Source organism: Globicephala melas, chromosome 2 (genome assembly GCF_963455315.2).
Source record: "Globicephala melas chromosome 2, mGloMel1.2, whole genome shotgun sequence".
In the NCBI taxonomy this organism is placed as follows: Eukaryota; Metazoa; Chordata; class Mammalia; order Artiodactyla; family Delphinidae; genus Globicephala; species Globicephala melas.
This window is the reverse complement of record NC_083315.2, coordinates 77113075-77131770: the sequence shown is the minus strand read 5'-3', so window position 1 is coordinate 77131770 and position 18696 is coordinate 77113075. Positions and strand designations below refer to the sequence as shown.

Genomic DNA, 18696 nt, shown 5'->3' with positions numbered 1-18696 from the left:
AATTGGGAGAAAGAAAGCTTCCCCGAGAGGCTCCCTTACAAGCTATCTAAAGTGCTCAATTGATGTTTTATCTTTATTTATTTTTTGGCTTAGATATTATCCTGAATGAGCAGAATGTGCCTCTCCTCCTCAGGAGTTTGTTGCACAAACTTAAGAATGATAAACACAGATGCCTTCCTAGAAATACAGTGCCATTAAACCAGACAGTTGGAAGGAAACTTTGATAACATCTAATGAAATCCAGTGCTCTCATTCATGTCTGGAGATAAGGAACCTCAGGCCCAGAGAAGTTAAGTGAGTTCCACAAGGGCATCCAGATACTTAATGGTAGGAACAAGTATGGGGTTTACTGTAGCAGAGGTAGAGTTGACTACAACTCAGTATTTTATTACAAGTAAAATCCATGTAAGCCAATCACACCCTAGCTCACATACTCAGAAGGAAGAAACTAAACCACAGGTCAAAAGGAAACAAAGTGTCCTCAAACGGCATTGCAGAACCAGTCTAGTTTCTTACACATAAGGTACCTCTCTTATTTTTATCTCGAATGATATTTTATTAATACTTAACCTGGTGGTGAAGCTGAAAAACTCTCTCTCTCGGGAATTACAGAATTACCAAGTGCTTCTGTAATGTGCAACTCGCCTAGACAGAAATAAGCTGTGTTAACAGAGTATTTTGTTAACAATGCTGTTTATCTGGTTTTCTCCATGCTGGGTATTGGAATTGTTATTGTAAAACTCAAATAGGGCCCACCTGGCCCAGTTAAGACTTATTTAACTCAGGATTTTGTAAGACTAGTAGTAGATGTGTTGAGAATGACTAAACTCACACACCTGAATGAAAAAACTGTCTTTTAATATTGATATCTCTTTTAATATGTATCAGAACTGAAAACATCATAAAGCAATTGTTCTTAACTTTGAGGGAACTTTTTGAGATTCTGATGAAATTTATGGATATATCTTCCAGAAAAATTTTTATACACAAGAAGTTTTAGTTATAATTCACAGAAGTTCCATAGACCCCAAGGTCCATCCAAGGAGCCCAAGATAAGGCCCTCTGCTGTATCATGAGTTCTGGTATCATCTTTTTGTTCCTCTTTCTGCCATTTTGGCTAAGGGATTAGTCTCTGTTCTGGTCCAATCTGCATGACTTTCCTGCATCTCCTTCCTGCTTCACCACACTTCTTTTTTGGGATGTCATTCTCTAGGTTCAGGAGCCTTAAAATTCTACCCTGAGAACTCCCTTTATGAGTGCATTGTTTTCACTCTAAGAGGTGTAACAAAATTCTGGCTGCCAATTTTACTTTAATGCTAGGAATGACTTTGGTTCCTTTCTTTGACTCTATACGCCTTTCCTTGTCTGTCTAATTTCTAATGATTCCATATTCCCTCCAGAGCTTAGAGGACAGGGGGAAGGGGAAAGTTTTATGTTGAGTATGTATGCTGTATATAATTAGGGTAGCCGTATAATTTATAATCAAAACTGGTACACTTTGGGAGTAAAAAAGGTGTTATCAATAATTATACCCACACATCCAGCACTGCCCTGACAAACTAGGCCATATGGTCCCACTAACCTAAAACTAAAGTACTGCTTGCTTTCCCTTTGCCCTTGTTGCTTGGGCATATACCTCTCTCAGGGGTCTTGTGATAAGTAGTGGTTAGAACTTGGAAATGAAGAGGCCTCCAAGGTGAATTCAGAGCTAGAACCCAGTGTAGCCTCTCTAATATGCATGGGACAAAGCCCAAGCAGCTTTGTGACTCATCAGTGGTTGTTGAAGCTGCTTTGCAATATAGCCTGCCAGATATGGTAACCCCTGGTGTTCATGCTGCAGCTGCACCAGGCTCAGGAACTAACCTGTGTGCTTTCTGATTTTTCCTACTTCTTGGAAACCCAATCCCACTATATAATTCATGGGTCAGAGTTCCCAGTGGGTGTGAATGATTAGTGGGTGTGAAATGGTCAAATAAGAATACACCAGGGCTGCAGTAACCAGGCTGGAAGTTGGACATTAGCACTTAAACCCTCCTGTCCCAGGGCACACTCAAAACACAAATGTGGCAAACCAGAGTCAAGGGCAGAGCACAGAATGCTCAAGTAAAGAAGCAACTGCTTTATGCATTCATCTGTCAGTGGACATTTAGGTTGTTTCCATGTCTTGGCTATTGTGAATAATGCTGCTGTGAACATAGGGGTACATGTATCTTTTTGAATTACAGTTTTATCTGGATATCTGCCCAGGAGTGGGATTGCTGGATCATATGGCAACTCTGTTTTTAGTTTTTTGAGGAACCTCCATACTGTTTTCCATAGCAGCTGCATCAATTTACATTCCCACAAACAGTGTAGAGGGTACCTGTTTCTCCACACCCTCCTTAGCATTTACTATTTGTGGACTTTTTGATCATGGCCATTCTGACTGGTGTGAGATGATACCTCATTGTAGTTTTGATTTGCATTTCTCTGATAATTAGCGATGTTAAACATCTTTTCATGTGTCTGTTGTCTATCTGTATGTCTTCTTTGGAGAAATGTCTATTTAGTTCTGCCCATTTTTTGACTGGATTTTTTGTTTTTTTGATATTGAGCTGATGAGCTGTTTGTATATTTTAGAAATTAATCCCTTGCTATTTTTTAATCGAGTTTTTTTTTGGATGTTGAGTTGTATGAGCTGTTTATATATGTTGGATATTAACCCCTTATGAGTCATATCATTTGCAAATATCTTCTCCCATTCAGTAGGCTGTCTTTTTGTTTTGTTGATGGTTTCCTTTGCTGTGCAAAAGCTTTTAAGTTTAATGAGGTCCCATTTATTTATTTTTGCTTTTATTTACTTTACTTTAGGACATGGACTCAAAAAAATATTGCTGTGATTTATGTCAAAGGGTATTCTGCCTATGTTTTCCTCTAGGAGTTTTATAGTATCCAGTCTTACATTTAGGTCTTTAATCCATTTTGAGTTTATTTTTGTATATGGGGCTAGAGAATGTTCTAATTTCATTGTTTTACATGTAGTCCAGTTTTCCCAGCACCACTTATTGAAGAGACTGTCTTTTCTCCATTGTATATTCTTGCCTCCTTTGTCACAGATTAATTGACCATAAGTGCAAGGGTTTATTTCTGGGCTCTCTATCCTGTTCCATTGATCTATGTGTCTGTTTTTGTGCCAGTACCATACTGTTTTTATTACTGTAGCTTTGTAGCATAGACTGAAATCAAGGAGCGTGATTCCTCCAGCTCTGTTCTTCTTTCTCAAAATTGTTCTGACTATTTGGGGTCTTTTGTGTTTCCATACAAATTTTAAAATTATTTGTTCTAGTTCTGTGTAAAATGCCTTTGTTACTTTGATAGGGATTGCACTGAATTTGTAGATTGCATTGGGTAGTATGGTCATTTTAACAATAATGATTTTATTAATTTTGTCTTTTAACCTTCCTACTACCTTTCTAAGTGGTTGCTCTACTGCCTTCACTGTATGTTGGCCTTTACCAATGAGATTTTTCCTTTTGTAATTTTCATATATCTAGTTGTGATCTTTTCTTTTCCACTTAGAGAAGTCCCTTTAACTTTTCTTGGAAAGCCAGTTTAGTGCTGCTGAACTCTTTTAAGGTTTGTTTGTCTGTAAAACTCTTTATCTCTCTTTCGAATCTGAATGATAGCCATGCCATGTAGAGTATTCTTTGTTATAGGTTTTTTCCTTTCATCACTTTGAATATATTGTACCACTCCCTTTTAGCCTGCAAAGTTTCTTTTGAAAAGTCAGCTTATAGTTATGTAACTTGTTGCTTTTCTCTTGCTGCTTTTAATAGTTTCTCTTTATCTTTTTTTAATATAAATTTATTTATTTATTTTTAATTTTTGGCTGCATTGGGTCTTTGTTGCTGTGTGCGGGCTTTTCTAGTTGCGCTGAGTGGGGGCTACTCTTCGATGCGGTATGTGGGCTTCTCATTGCGGTGGCTTCTCTTATTGAGAAGCACGGGTGCGCAGGCTTCAGTAGTTGTGGCACACATGCTCAGTAGTTGTGGCACACAGGCTTAGTTGCTCTGCGGCATGTGGGATCTTCCCGGACCAGGGCTTGAACCCGCGTCCCCTGCATTGGCAGGTGGATTCTTAACCACTGCTCCACCAGGGAAGTCCCTCTTTATCTTTTTGATATTTTAATTATAATGTATCTTGTTGTAGTCCTGTTTAGGTTCATCTTGTTTGGGACTCTTTGTGATTCTTGAGCCTGGATGTCTGTTTCCTGTCTCAGGTTAGGGAATTTTTCAGCCATTATTCTTCAAATAAGTTCTTGCCTCTTTTTTCTCTCTTCTCCTTCTGGGGCCCCTATAATTCAAATGTTAGTATGCTTGATGTTGTCCCAGAGGTTTCTTAAATGACCCTCATTTTTTAAATTCTTTTTTATTTTTTTCTATTCAATTTGGGTGATTTCCACTACTCTGTCTTCCAGTTTGCTGATCTGTTCTTCTGTATCATGTATTCTACTGTTGATTCCGTCTGGTGGGTTTTTTGTTGTTGTTGTTTGCTTGTTTTTGCCATATCATGGATCTTAGTTCCCCAACTAGGGATCAAACCTGCGCCCCCTGCAGTGGAAGCACAAAGTCCTAACCACAGGACTGCCAGGGAATTCCCTCTAGTGTATTTTTAAATTTTAGTTATTATATTCTTAAGCTCTGTTTGGTTCTTCTTTATGTTTTCTGATTTTTTGTTAAGATTCTCACTGTGTTCATAGAGGCAGTAATTTGAAAGGAGCCTAGTCAGACCCACCTGCTGATCTTGAAGGGCCTCCTGGTGAGGCAGGAGGCAACTAGGACTCCCACTGGGAATATAGGCACTGGCAGCAGCCATTTTGGGGAGCTCCTTCTATCATGAGGTCACTGGTGCTGGCAAGCGCCATACTGGAATCTTTCTTCTAGTGCATTAGCACCAGGAACTGACCCGTCCACCAGTGGACCAGCAGCAGTTCCAAGAACTCCCAGGCCACACAGCCATCTGTGCAGGGACCTAGCCCTTCCCACACATGGGCTGGCAGCCACCACGTGAGGCAGGACATGACAGCCAATCAGGCTGGGGACTAGTCCCTCCTATCAGTGCACCCACAGTACTCAGCCCTGCCACAGCCTGGGTAGAGGGCATCCCTAGAGCATATAGCTCTGGTGACCAGAGGCAAGTATGCTGCTGGGCTCCATAGAATGTCTCATAGATAGTTCCTCTGTAAATAGTTGTAATTTGTGTATGTCCATGGGAGTAGGTGAACTCAGGGTCTTCCTACTCCACCATCATGGCCACCAAGCCTTCTCTAGACTGTTGCTTTAACAAGTTTATATCTTTCTGAAGGATACAAAGATACATCTGCCTTTCCATGTGTAGGCATATTATAGGCCACTGACACAGTAGAAATAGTATATGGGAGTATGTAACTTGCTCCATCAAAATTCCCTTATGCAGTAGTAAGTAGAACCTTGAGTACTGATATATCTCAACACTTGTGCTAATGGTATAAGAAAGGATAGGTGTGGAGGTAGAGGAAGGTAATATATGAACAGAGTCCTGAATGAACTGAGAAAGTGAACCATGTCAAACTCTAAGGAAGAGTGTTCTAGTCAGAGGGAACAACAAGTGCAAAAGAGGTGGACACATGCTTTAGTTTTGAGGATCAGCAAGAATGCCAGTGTGGAGAGAGAGGAGTAGGCAAAAGTTAGGGGAGCAGGCAGATCATGTGAAGTCTGATAGGCTTTCATAAGAATGAGTTTCAGTTTAAGTATGGCAGGAAGCCACTGAGAGTAAGCAAGGGAATTATCTGATCTGATTTGCATTTTTAAAAGCTCACCATGGTTGCTATATGGAGAATGAATATTTGGGGGCAAGTATGGAATCAAGAAAGACATTGCAACTGTACAGAAGTGGTGGCAGGGTGGAAGGAGTTTAGTATGGAAGGAGTGAATGAGATGGAAAACTTTGTTCTGTTTCCTGGCCAGAACCCCATCTCTGGTTCATCATTGCAATAATATTCTTAATATTATTTTAGGATTCCTTATTCTCCTGGGCCTTAAATAGACATTGTAGTACATGTAGAAATGCTTCTAGGTAACTTGAATGCTAGTTACAGTTGGAGTCTAAGAATTCTTTTAACGTTTTATTGAAGTATAGTTGATTTACAAGGCTTCAGGTGTATAGCAAAGTTATTCAGTTATATATATATATACATTTTTAATATATATATTCATTTTCACTTTCTTTTCCATTATAGATTATTACAAGATAATGAATATAGTTCCTGTGCTATACAGTAGGTCCTTGTTGTTTATCTGTTTTACATATGGTAATGTTCAACTGTTAATCCCAAATCCCTTATTTATTCCCCCCCCACTTCCCTTTTCCCTTGGGTAACCATAAATTTGTTTTCTATGTCTGTGAGTCTATTTCTGCTTTGTAAATAAATTTCTTTGTATCATTTTTTTAGATTCCACATATAAGTGATATCATATGATATTTGTCTTTCTCTGTCTGACTTACTTCACTTAATATGATCATTTCTAGGTCCATCCATGTTGCTGCAGATGGCACTATTTCATCCTTTTTTATGGCTGAGTAATATTCCATTGTATGGATATATATATATATATATATATATATATATATATACACCACATCTTCTTTATCCATTCAGCTGTTGATGGACATTTAGGTTGCTTCTATGTCTTGGCTATTGTAAATAGTGCTGCTGTGAACACTGAGGTGCATGTATCATTTAGAATTAGAGTTTTCTTATTTTCCAGATATATGCCCAGGAGTGGGGTTGCTGGCTCATATGGTAACTTTATTTTTAGTTTTTTAAGGAACCTCCATACTGTTCTCCATAGTGGCTTCACCAGTTTACATTCCCACCAACAGTGTAGGAGGGTTCCCTTCTCTCCACACCCTCTCCAGCATTTATTATTTGTAGACTTCTTGATGATGGTCATTCTGACTGGTGTGAGGTGATACCTCATTGTAGTTCTGATTTGCATTTCTCTAATAATCAGTGATTTTGAGTATCTTTTCATGTGCCTGCTGGCTGTCTATATGTCTTCTTCGGAGAAATGTCCATTAGGTCTTCTGATCATTTTTTGATTGGGTTGCTTGTTTTTTTTTGATATTAAGCTGTATAAGCTGTTTGTATATTTTGGAAATTAATCCCTTGTCGGATGCATCTTTTGCAAATATTTTCTCACAGTCCATAGGTTGTCTTTTCATTTTGTCTATGGTTTACTTTGCTGTGCAAAAACTTATAAGTTTAATTAGGTCCCATTTGTTTATTTTTGCTTTTGTTTTCATTACCCTAGGAGACAGATCCCAAAAAAGTATTGCTGCGATTTATGTCAAAGAGTGTTCTGCCTATGTTTTTCTCTAAGAGTTTTATAGTATCCAGTCTTACACTTAGGTCTTTAATTGATTTTGAGTTTATTTTTGTATATGGGGTTAGAGAATATTCTAATTTCATTCTTTTACATGTAGCTGTCCAGTTTTCCCAGCACCACTTATTGAAGAGACTGTCTTTTCTCCATTGTATATTCTTGCCTCCTTTGTCACAGATTAATTGACCATAAGTGCAAGGGTTTATTACTGGGCTCTCTATCCTGTTCCATTGATCTATGTGTCTGTTTTTGTGCTAGTACAACACTGTTTTGATGACTGTAGCTTTGTAGTATAGTCTGAAGTCAGAGAGCATGATTCCTCCAGCTCTGTTCTTCTTTCTCAAGATTGTTCTGGCTATTTGGGGTCTTTTGTGTTTCCAAACAAATTTAAAATTTTTTTGTTCCAGTTCTTTGAAAAATGCCATTGGTAATTTGATAGGGATTGCATTGAATTTGTAGATTGCATTGGGTAGTATGGTCATTTTAACAATATTGATTCTTCCAGTCCAACAACATGGTTTATTTTTCCATCTGTTTGTGTCATCTTTAATTTCTTTCATCAGCATCTTATAGTTGAGTACAGGTCTTTTGGCTCCTTAGGTAGGTTTATTACTATATATTTTATTCTTTTTGATGAGATGATAAATGGATTGTTGACTAAGTTTTTTTTGTGGATCCAAGACACCTGACTGTATAATTTTCTCTAGCAGTGTTCAGAAGCCCAGGTGTATAATGAAGGCAGATGGTTAAATTAATCTAGAGTCAAGGTTTTGCTAGACATGTCTGGGGGATGAACAAAGGGGCCAAAATAATATTACCACAATTCTCACTAAATGTTAATATGTTAATCCACTACATATTACAAGAGAATATTACATGGTAATATTACATGGTAAAGAGAGGTAAAGAGAATATTACATGGTAAAGAATATTACATGGTAAAGGAATATTACCTTACCTATCAAGGTAGGTAAGAGGACAGTAAGAGGAATGGTAAAGAGAGGATGGGAGAAGGAGGGGGAAAAGAAAGAATGTCAAAAGGTACTGTCTAACAAAATAAATTATGAATGGTACAACTTCAGGTTTTTTTAGGAGAGTAATCCTTCCTGGAATTCCTCACATCGTGTTACATATCTGTAATTTACTTTATTTTTTTCTTTTTAAGAACTTTTTATTATTTTCAGATTGATCTTTTTAAATCAACATAATAGCATCTCAACTTTCACTAAAGATACAAGTAAAAGAATTTTTTCAAGTCCCTCCCTACTTCCTGAAAATATTTCTTTTGCTGGGTGTTATTTGTGCTGAATGTTCAGATTGGTTCTTCAGTCCCTCTCTTTGAATCGCTAAGTCTTTTCACAATATCAGCATCTTTTCACCATTTACTCATGCTTTTTTTTTTAACTTTTTATTTACATTGGAGTAGAGCCGATTAACAACGTTGTGATAGTTCAGGTGCACAGCAAAGGGACTCAGCTGTACATATGCATGTATCCATTCTCCCCCAAACTCCCCTCCCATCTAGACTGCCACATAACATTGAGCAGAGTTCCCTGTGCTGTACAGTAGGTCCTTGTTGGTTATCCATTTTAAATATAGCAGTGTACATGTCAATCCCCAACTGCCTGACTATCCCTTCCTCCCTTCCTTCCCCCGTGGCAACCATAAGTTCATTCTTTAAATCTGTGAGTCTGTTTCGTTTTGTAAATAAGTTCATTTGTATCATTTCTTTTTTAACTTCCTCATATAAGGGATGTCATACGATATTTCTCTTTCTCTGTCTGACTTACTTCACTCAGTATGACAATCTCTAGGTCCATCCATGTTGCTGCAAATGGCACTATTTCATTCTTTTTAGTGGCTGAGTAATATTCCATTGTATATATATATATATACACCACATCTTCTTTATCAGTTCCTCTGTCGATGGACATTTAGGTTGCTTCCATGTCTTGGCTATTGTAAACAGTGCTGCAATTAACATTGAGGTGCATGTATCCTTTTGGGCCATGTTTTTCTCTGAATATATGCCCAGGAATGGATTTCGGGGTCATATGGTAGCTCTATTTTTAGTTTTTTAAGGAACTTCCATACTGTTCTCCATAGTAGTTGTACTGATCTACATTCCCACCAACAGTGTAGGAGGGTTCCCTTTTCTCCACACCCACTCCAGCATTTATCGTTTGTGGGTTTTTTGACGATAGCCATTTTGACTGGTGTGAGGTGATATCTCACTGTAGTTTTTTTTTTGGGGGGGGGTGGTTCGCGGGCCTCTTACTGTTGTGGCCTCTCTCGTTGTGGAGCACAGGCTCCAGATGCGCAGGCTCAGCGGCCATGACTCATGGGCCTAGCCACTCCACGGCATGTGGGATCTTCCTGGACCGGGACACGAACCCGTGTCCCCTGCATCGGCAGGTGAACTCTCAACCACTGCGCCACCAGGGAAGCCCTCACTGTAGTTTTGATTTGCATTTCTCTAATAATTGGTGAGGTTGAACATCTTTTCATGTGTTTCTTGGCCATCTGTATGTCTTCTTTGGAGAAACGTGTATTTAGGTCTTCTGCCCATTTTTTGATTGGGTTGTTTGTTTTGATGATATTAAGCCTCATGAGCTGTTTGTAAATTTTGGAGCCCAATCCCTTGTTGGTCACATCATTTGCAAATAGTTTCTCCCAGCCTGTGGGTTGTCTTTTAGTTTTGTTTATGGTTTCCTTTGCTGTGCAAAAGCTTTTGAGTTTAATTAGGTCCCAGTTGTTTATTTTTATTTTTATTTCCATTATTCTGAGAGACAGAATGAAAAAGATATTGCTGTGATTTATGTCACAGAGTGTTCTGCCTATGTTTTACTCTAAGACTTTTATAGTCTCCAGTCTTACATTAAGGTCTCTAACCCATTTCAACTTTATTTTTGTGCATGGTGTTAAAGAATGATCTAATTTCATTTTTTTACATGTAACTGTCCAGTTTTCCCAGCAACATCTGTTGAAGAGACTGTATTTCCACCATTGTGTAGTCTTGCCTCCTTTGTCATAGATTAATTGGCCATAGGTGCATGGGTTTATTTCTCGGCTTTCTATCCTGTTACATTGGTCTATATTTCTGTTTTTGTGCCATTACCATACTGTTCTGATGACTACAGCTTTGTAGTATAGTCTGAAGTCAGGGAGCCTGACTCCTCCAGGTCTGTTTTTCTTTCTCAAGATTGCTTTGGGTATTCAGGGTCTTTTGTGTCTCCATACAAATTTTAAGACTTTTTTTGTTCTACTGTGAAAAATGCCATTGGTATTTTGATAGAGATTGCATTGAATCTGTAGATTGCCTTGGGTAGTGTAGTAATTTTGACAATATTGATTCTTCCAATCCATTAACATGGTATATATTTCCATCTGTTAGTGTCTTCTTTGATTTCTTTCTCCAGCATCTTATACTTCTTGGAGTGCAGGTCTCTTGTCTCTTTAGATAGGTTTATTCCTAGGTATTTTATTCTTTCTGATGCAGTGGTAAATGAGATTGCTTCTTGAATTTATTTCTGATCTTTTTTTTTTTTTTGCGGTACGTGGGCCTCTCACTGTTGTGGCCTCTCGCGTTGCAGAGCACAGGCTCCGGACGCGCAGGCTCAGTGGCCATGTCTCACGGGCCCAGCCGCTCCGCAGCATGTGGGATCTTCCCGGACTGGGGCACGAACCCGTGTCCCCTGGATCGGCAGGCGGACTCTCAACCACTGCACCACCAGGGAAGCCCCAAACTGACCACTTCTTGATGGTCTCTGGCTTACATATTTCAAATGCCGGAAAATTGTATGAAACTAGACCTATTTCATGGTCTGACTAAAGTCAGTGTCAATAATGTCAATTTTTAAATTAACATTTTTGGATCCACATTTTATGATTTATCCAGACTCCTAAATCTTTTTCCACTTCTATGTTTTGTGAATGTGTATTTACCATTTGTACAAAGTGCTACAGTGATCCCTTATCTCACATTTGAAGGTCTAGGAATGAATATATGGTTCCAAATAATCCAGTACTCCTAGTATCATTAGTAAGAAATCATAAATGATTCCCAGATATCCACATAGTTTGATTAATTAGGCTCAGAATTAGAGACTCTCCAAGTTGAGAGGGATGTTAAAGATCCTTCCAGCCAACTGCCCCCGTCAAGAGTCAGCCAGGTTCCGCTCACAGTCTGGCACTTGTCACTGACAAAAATGCTCTTTTTCCAGAGACAGTTTATTCCAGTTTGAAGCAGCTTTAACTGCCAGACAGTTCTTATTTAAATAGAAATTCTTCTCCTTGTGACTTCCACTAGGCTCTTTTTCTATGGTTTCTTTAGTATCATGATGAATACATCAATTTTTCTTTTACTTATTAGCCCTTTAAATATTTGAAAGTAGTTTTCATGCCCCCATCACAGCTTTAAAACAAACACTTATAGACAAATATCTTTATTGAAGAACACAGAAAGAACTCTGTGTTCTTTAACTTTTCTTTAACTTTCCTTCTGTTTATGTATTTTTACATCTGACTTATAAAACATCATATATAAAATGTTTTTTAAACTTTTATTAAATTTTTACATAAATCATCTGAGCTTTAGTAGAAGTATTTGAAAATTACAGATAGATATCTTCGTATGAGTATGCCTAGAAACAGATGAAACAAGGATTTGAGTGTAAGCAGATTATTTCGGAAATGCAGAGTACTTATGGGAATGGAGGAGTAATATAACGAAGAGAATCCAACCAGTGAAGGGTGTGTTATTAAGCCAGATATGACAGTGGGCTACTAAAGAGAAATCTCATGGAGAAATCCTGAGAAATGCTGTAAAAAAATGCCTCAGAATGAGGTCACCTCAAGGGTGAGCTACTACCTCAGCATTTTCAGCCTGCTGCCAGACAAGCTGTCTTCCACAGTTCTGGAATAAAAAGCTGTCAGACACAGAGGAAGCATTAGAAGTTGGCTGCAGTACTACATGGGACACTGGCAGCATCTGTGATAATAATCAAAATAATTATAACTATAATTATTAATGAATAAAATTTTGATGTAATTCTATTCAGAATTTTTCTATATATATATATATATTTATATGACTATAAGTTATCATAAATAAGGTAATTCTGGACTTCCGTGGTGGCACAGTGGTTAAGAATACACCTGCCGGGGCTTCCTTGGTGGCGCAGTGGTTCAGAATCCACCTGCCAATGCAGGGGACATGGGTTCGAGCCCTGGTCTGGGAAGATCCCACATGCTGCGGAGCAACTGGGCCCGTGAGCCACAATTAACTGAGCCTGCGCGTCTGGAGCCTGTGCTCCGCAACAACAGAGGCCGCGATAATGAGAAGCCTGCGCACCATGATGAAGAGTGGCCCCCGCTTGCCACAACTAGAGAAAGCCCATGCACAGAAACGAAGACCCAACACAGCCATAAATAAATAAATAAATAAATAAATTTATTAAAAAAAAAAAAAAAAGAATACACCTGCCAGTGCAGGGGACACGGGAAAGATCCCTGGTCTGGGAAGGTCCCACATGCCGCAGAGCAACTTAAACCCGTGTGCCACAACTACTGAGCCTGCACTCTAGAGCCTCGAGCCACAACTACTGAAGCCCACGTGCCCTAGAGCCCACGCACCCCAACCACTGAGCCCATGCACCACAACTACTGAAGCCTGCACGCTCTAGGGCCCATGTGCTGCAACTACTGAGCCCGTGTGCTGCAACTACTGAAGCCTGTGCACCTAGAGCCTGTGCTCTGCAACAAGAGAAGCCACCGCAACGAGAAGCCTGTGCACTGCAACGAAGAGTAGTCCCCACTCGCCTCAACTAGAGAAAGCCCACAAACAGCAACGAAGACCCAACACAGACAAAAAAAATAATAATAAGGTATTCTACAATATTAACTTGCAGCCTGCTTTGACACTTAGTAATACCATACATCGTATCTTTCTGTCAATAAATATAAATCTACTCATATCATCACTAATTATGATATACTATACCATGACTTATTAAACTAATTCTCTAGTTGGACACTTAGATTGACTCCAGGTTTTTGCTGTTCTTCAGGGAGATGCTTTATTTCAGTCTCATTTGAACATTGAATTTATACTTGGTTCAGTTGCCGCTCAACTATATGTTTATTATGATAATGTGCTTAAAAGATAGAAACAGTGTGGGAAAGAACGCTGTGTATTCAAATGCCAGTGATTCATACTTGCTTTGCAGTTTAGGAATATTACTTAATTCAGATAAATTTGAGTTCAAAACACTGTATTATGTCTTGTGATTATATCACAAGATACAGCCATTTAGGTTACAGAGATTCAACTTCATGTGTTTCACTTAACACCACTACCACAACTTAGGATCCATTTCTTTATATTTATGAAGATTAATTTGGATTCGAGCTGAGTACCACGAGTTCAGAGCCATCACGGCTTCCCGTGTGTGGTTATATAGTTGGAGTACTTTCTTTTCTCCTCAGAACCCTTGTTGTCTGTTAGTTTATAGCAGTGCTAAATTATGCATCATATCCTCATGATCTCAACTTGTTCAGTGGGTATGATATTAAGTTAGGTTTTCTGAGAAACAGATTGAGATGGAGATGTGCATGTGGGAGGTTTATAGGAGTGTAGTCTCAGAAACATTCTGAGAAACATAACTTCATCTGGAGACAGTTTATCCTGGGTTCTGTTTACTCTTTTTTTTTTCCTGGAGAAATTTACAACAGGGTTAGTAGGAAAAATTCCAAATCCTAACATTGCATTTGATCTTGAAACTCATCATGTCTCTCCTTTTCCACAGATCCTATATCTCCTTAACATTTAACTAGCCCTTCTGCTGGGCTAGGTGGCTTGTCTGGTGGGGCTATCCAGACTCCCTTCTTTGAGGGATCTAAGTCCTGAGTTACCATGTCTGTCTTAGGTTGTGGACGCTTAGGCTTTGTCCATTTGCTATGAAAATTGCCTAGGGAGGTTATCAAGGGGCATTCCAGTGGACCAGCTAAGTGCAGAATAGGCTTCCTTCCCGTGCATCGTGTAACACAATGCTACCTCATCCAAGTCAGTTACCCCGCCAGTACAGGGACTCTTTTCCTTGACAGCCAGCCTCTTGGCACAAGGAATCCAAAATGAGCAGGCAGTAGCCTCATAGTAAAGTTTAATGACTCTTATTACTGTGTTCCTATTTGGAAGCATTTCCCCTATGCAAACTAGAACCTCTAGGCCTGCAGAGCATGAAGTTGCAGTGACAGAAATCACTTGGGGCGCTAGTAGAGAAAGCTACTCCTACTTCCACAACCTGGGTTCCCCTGTTTGGAAAATATCCCCATACAATGGCTACTGATTTGTGTGAACCCTATCCTGAAGAATCATGCCCATGCATACATGATGCTGTGCTTTCGTAAGTCTGTTCTACTTCTCTATCAGGCCTGCAGGTTTGGAGGGATACAGTATGTGATAGGACCAGTGACTCTCATGGTTCTGGGTCCACCACCACATCTCTTTTGTAAAAATGCTCACTTCATCTGAGACAGTGATCCTTTGTATAGTGGTGTTGTCTGAGGCACTTTGGGCAGGAAAATTAAACCCATTCCTGAAATAGATCTCAATATTAATTTGGAGGGGATGTCTCAGCAAGCCCCAGACCTTAAAAACTTCACTCACATGGGTAGGCCTGAATTTTCATAGGGTTTGTCTCCTATACTCTGGAGTGCATGTGTCTTATCAAGGTATACAGAGTACTTGCCTGTTTCTTAGGCAGTAAGTTCAACTAACATGAAATCTCTAATGTCATAGAACAGTGTGGTGTTCCATGGGAAGTCCAGATGGTCCAGGTATTTTCCACTATGTTTCTTTTGTTTGTTTGTTTTGTTTTTTTTGCAGTACGCGGGCCTCTCACTGTTGTGGCCTCTCCCGCTGTGGAGCACAGGCTCCGGATGCGCAGGCCCAGCGGCCATGGCTCACGGGTCCAGCCACTCTGCGGCATGTGGGATCCTCCCGGACCGGGGCAGGAACCCATGACCCCTGCATCAGCAGGCGGACTCTCAACCACTGCACCACCAGGGAAGCCCTCCACTATGTTTAATGGAGAGTTAACCCTGGAGCAAGACCATTAATGTATACTATTGTCCATTCCATTTAAAAGCAAAGTGCTTAATCTCCTCCTGCTTCTAGGTATTGAAAACACGTATTTCAGATTAATAGCCACATACCACTTATTAAGGGCTGTGGTAATCTACTATAACAATGATATCACATCCATTATAGTAGCTACAATTAGGATTACTGCTTAGTTAAATTCGAGATATTATCCTCCTTTTATTTTAGAGGCCAGACAGGGCAGTTACAGATGAATAAAATGGTTACCTTCAAGGGGAGTGCTAACCTTCTCTCCTTTCATACAACACTACCCACTGGCATTTTTCACAGAACTAGAACAAAAAATTTCACAATTTGTATGGAAACACAAAAGACCCTGAATAGCCAAAGCAATCTTGAGAAAGAAAAACAGAGCTGGAGAAATCAGGCTCCCTGACTTCAGACTATACTACAAAGCTACACTAATCAAGACAGTATGGTACTGACACAAGAACAGAAATATAGATCAATGGAACAGGATAGAAAGCCCAGTGATAAACCACGCACATATGGTCACCTTATCTTTGATAAAGGAGGCAAGAATATACAGTGGAGAAAAGACAGCCTCTTCAATAAGTGGTGCTGGGAAAACTGGACAGCTACGTGTAAAAGAATGAAATTAGAACACTCCCTAACACCATACACAAAAATAAACTGAAAATGGATTAAAGACCTAAATGTAAGGCCAGACACCATCAAACTCTTAGAGGAAAATATAGACAGAGCACTCTATGACATAAATCACAGCAAGATCCTTTTTGACCCACCTCCTAGAGAAATGGAAATAAAAACAAAAGTAAACAAATGGGACCTAATGAAACCTAAAAGCTTTTGCACAGCAAAGGAAACCATAAACAAGATGAAAAGACAACCCTCAGAATGGGAGAAAATATTTGCAAATGAAGCAACTGACAAAGGATTAATCTCCAAAACATACAAGCAACTCATGCAGCTCAATATCAAAAAAACAAACAACCCAATCCAAAACTGGGCGGAAGACCTAAATAGACATTTCTCCAAAGAAGATATACAGATTGCCAACAAACACATGAAAGAATGCTCAACATCATTAATCATTAGAGAAATGCAAATCAAAACTACAATGAGATATCATCTCACACTGGTCAGAATGGTCATCATCAAAAAATCTACAAACAATAAATGCTGGAGAGGGTGTGGAGAAAAGGTAACCCTCTTGCACTGTTGGTGGGAATGTAAATTGATATAGCCACTATGGAGAACAGTATGGAGGTTCCTTAAAAAACTAAAAATAGAACTACCATGTGACCCAGCAATCCCACTACTGGGCATATACCCTGAGAAAACTATAATTCAAAAAGAGTCATGTACCAAAATGTTCATTGCAGCTCTATTTACAATAGCCAGGACATGGAAGCAAACTAAGTGTCCATCAACAGATGAATGGATAAAGACGATGTGGCATATATATACAATGGAATATTACTCAGCCATAAAAAGGAACAAAACTGAGTTATTGGTAGTGAGGTGGATGGACCTAGAGTCTGTCATACAGAGTGAAGTAAGTCAGAAAGAGAAAAACAAATACTGTATGCTAACACATAAATATGGAATCTAAAAAAAAAAAAGAAAAGAAAATGGTCAGAAGAACCTAGGGGCAAGACGGGAATAAAGATGCAGACCTACTAGAGAATGGACTTGAGGATATGGGGAGGGGGAAGGGTAATCTGGGACAAAGTGAGAGAGTGGCATGTACATATATACACTACCAAATGTAAAGTAGATAGCTAGTGGGAAGCAGCCGCATAGCACAGGGAGATCAGCTCGGTGCTTTGTGACCACCTAGAGGGGTGGGATAGGGAGAGTGGGAAGGAGGGAGATGCAAGAGGGAAGAGATATGGGGACATATGTATATGTATAACTGATTGACTTTGTTATAAAGCAGAAACTGACACACCATTGTAAAGCAATTATACTCTAATAAAGATGTTTAAAACGAAAAAAACAAAACAACAAAAAAAATGGGTACCTTCAAACCTTCATCATTTATGTCTTTGAAGATGGTACTAATCTCTGCTGTTCCCACTAGAGCAGTATTGTTTTTGATTTTACAGTCTTCCAAGGATGGGGAGGGCAATATCAGGGGTTTCCGCTTGGCCTTTTCTATTATAATGGTTTTTCTTTCATAGGTCAGGAAACCAATGTGAGGGTTCTGCCAGTTGCTGAGAATGTCCACTCCAATTATGTATTTAGATACCAGGGAAATGACCCTTAGATCATTTTATATTTATTTTTATTCTTGGAACCAATGGAGGCACTATGAGATGGACTTAGGCCAAGATTCCATTTTTTATCTGACTTCCTTACTCTAACAGTACTCTATTCCTTAGTCTAACAGAGGTGTTGTGATAACGTTTTGGGCCATGGGGTATTCAACTCTGTTCATTCAGACCTTACATCCAACATCCCTCAGAAACTTGTATGTGTTCCCTTTCCTCAGTTTATAATTACCTGAGAAAAGTCTTTGTGGGGGAGGACTGGGGAATCACTGTGGTACACATTTGCTGTTGTATTGCAGTGTCCTTCTTCAAGGGATCTGGCTTCCCTAATTGATGGGTTCTGAGTCTGAGAACTGTCTTAGATCTGGAAACTAGGCAAGGGATTTTTTCTTCCTACTGGGGCAGCTGACCCCAATCTTTTGCTGATCCAGTAATATATGTCCCTGATTGATTGTTTATAGTGAGTAATACTTTGTTGGATACCTATCTAGCTCCTGGATACATCACGTTCTATAAATTACTGTGGGTTGGGCTTCCCTAGTTGCCTTGCTACCCAAGAGAATAATTACACCCACCTTGCTTCTGACAGTTAGGTGCTGCCACCTGGCCTCTACTATTCCAGGATTATACCATCACTATTAGGGAGGCTAGTTGTGTTACAAAATTTCTTACTGTCAGCTTCTTCTTACAGAGAACAGGCACTACTGAGCATCTCCCTGCTGCTGCAGCCCGTCCTCACCATTGCATCTTGTATTGCTTTGGTAAATAGCATGTCTTCAGGGCCATACCAGGCAATATAATTAGCTGTTGAATTTTCCACTTCATTTAACATAGGCCATTGCTTTTTCAAAGCTTCTAAGAACCATCCCAGAAACTTACTAGAACTGGATGTCAA

At 39.4% G+C, this 18696-nt stretch overlaps 1 protein-coding gene and 1 pseudogene across 1 annotated transcript in view; one reads left to right on the top strand and one right to left on the bottom strand.

The window, feature by feature from the left end:
* The window catches only part of TEX9 (testis expressed 9), a 216290-nt gene that overhangs the window by 92874 nt on the left and 104720 nt on the right, over positions 1-18696 (top strand). The window contains exon 5 of the mRNA XM_060294225.1: positions 6257-6295. Coding sequence (XP_060150208.1) covers positions 6257-6295 — 39 coding nt within the window. The remainder of the gene's footprint in view (positions 1-6256; positions 6296-18696) is intronic.
* LOC115864881 (U6atac minor spliceosomal RNA) lies at positions 15759-15812 on the bottom strand (annotated as a pseudogene).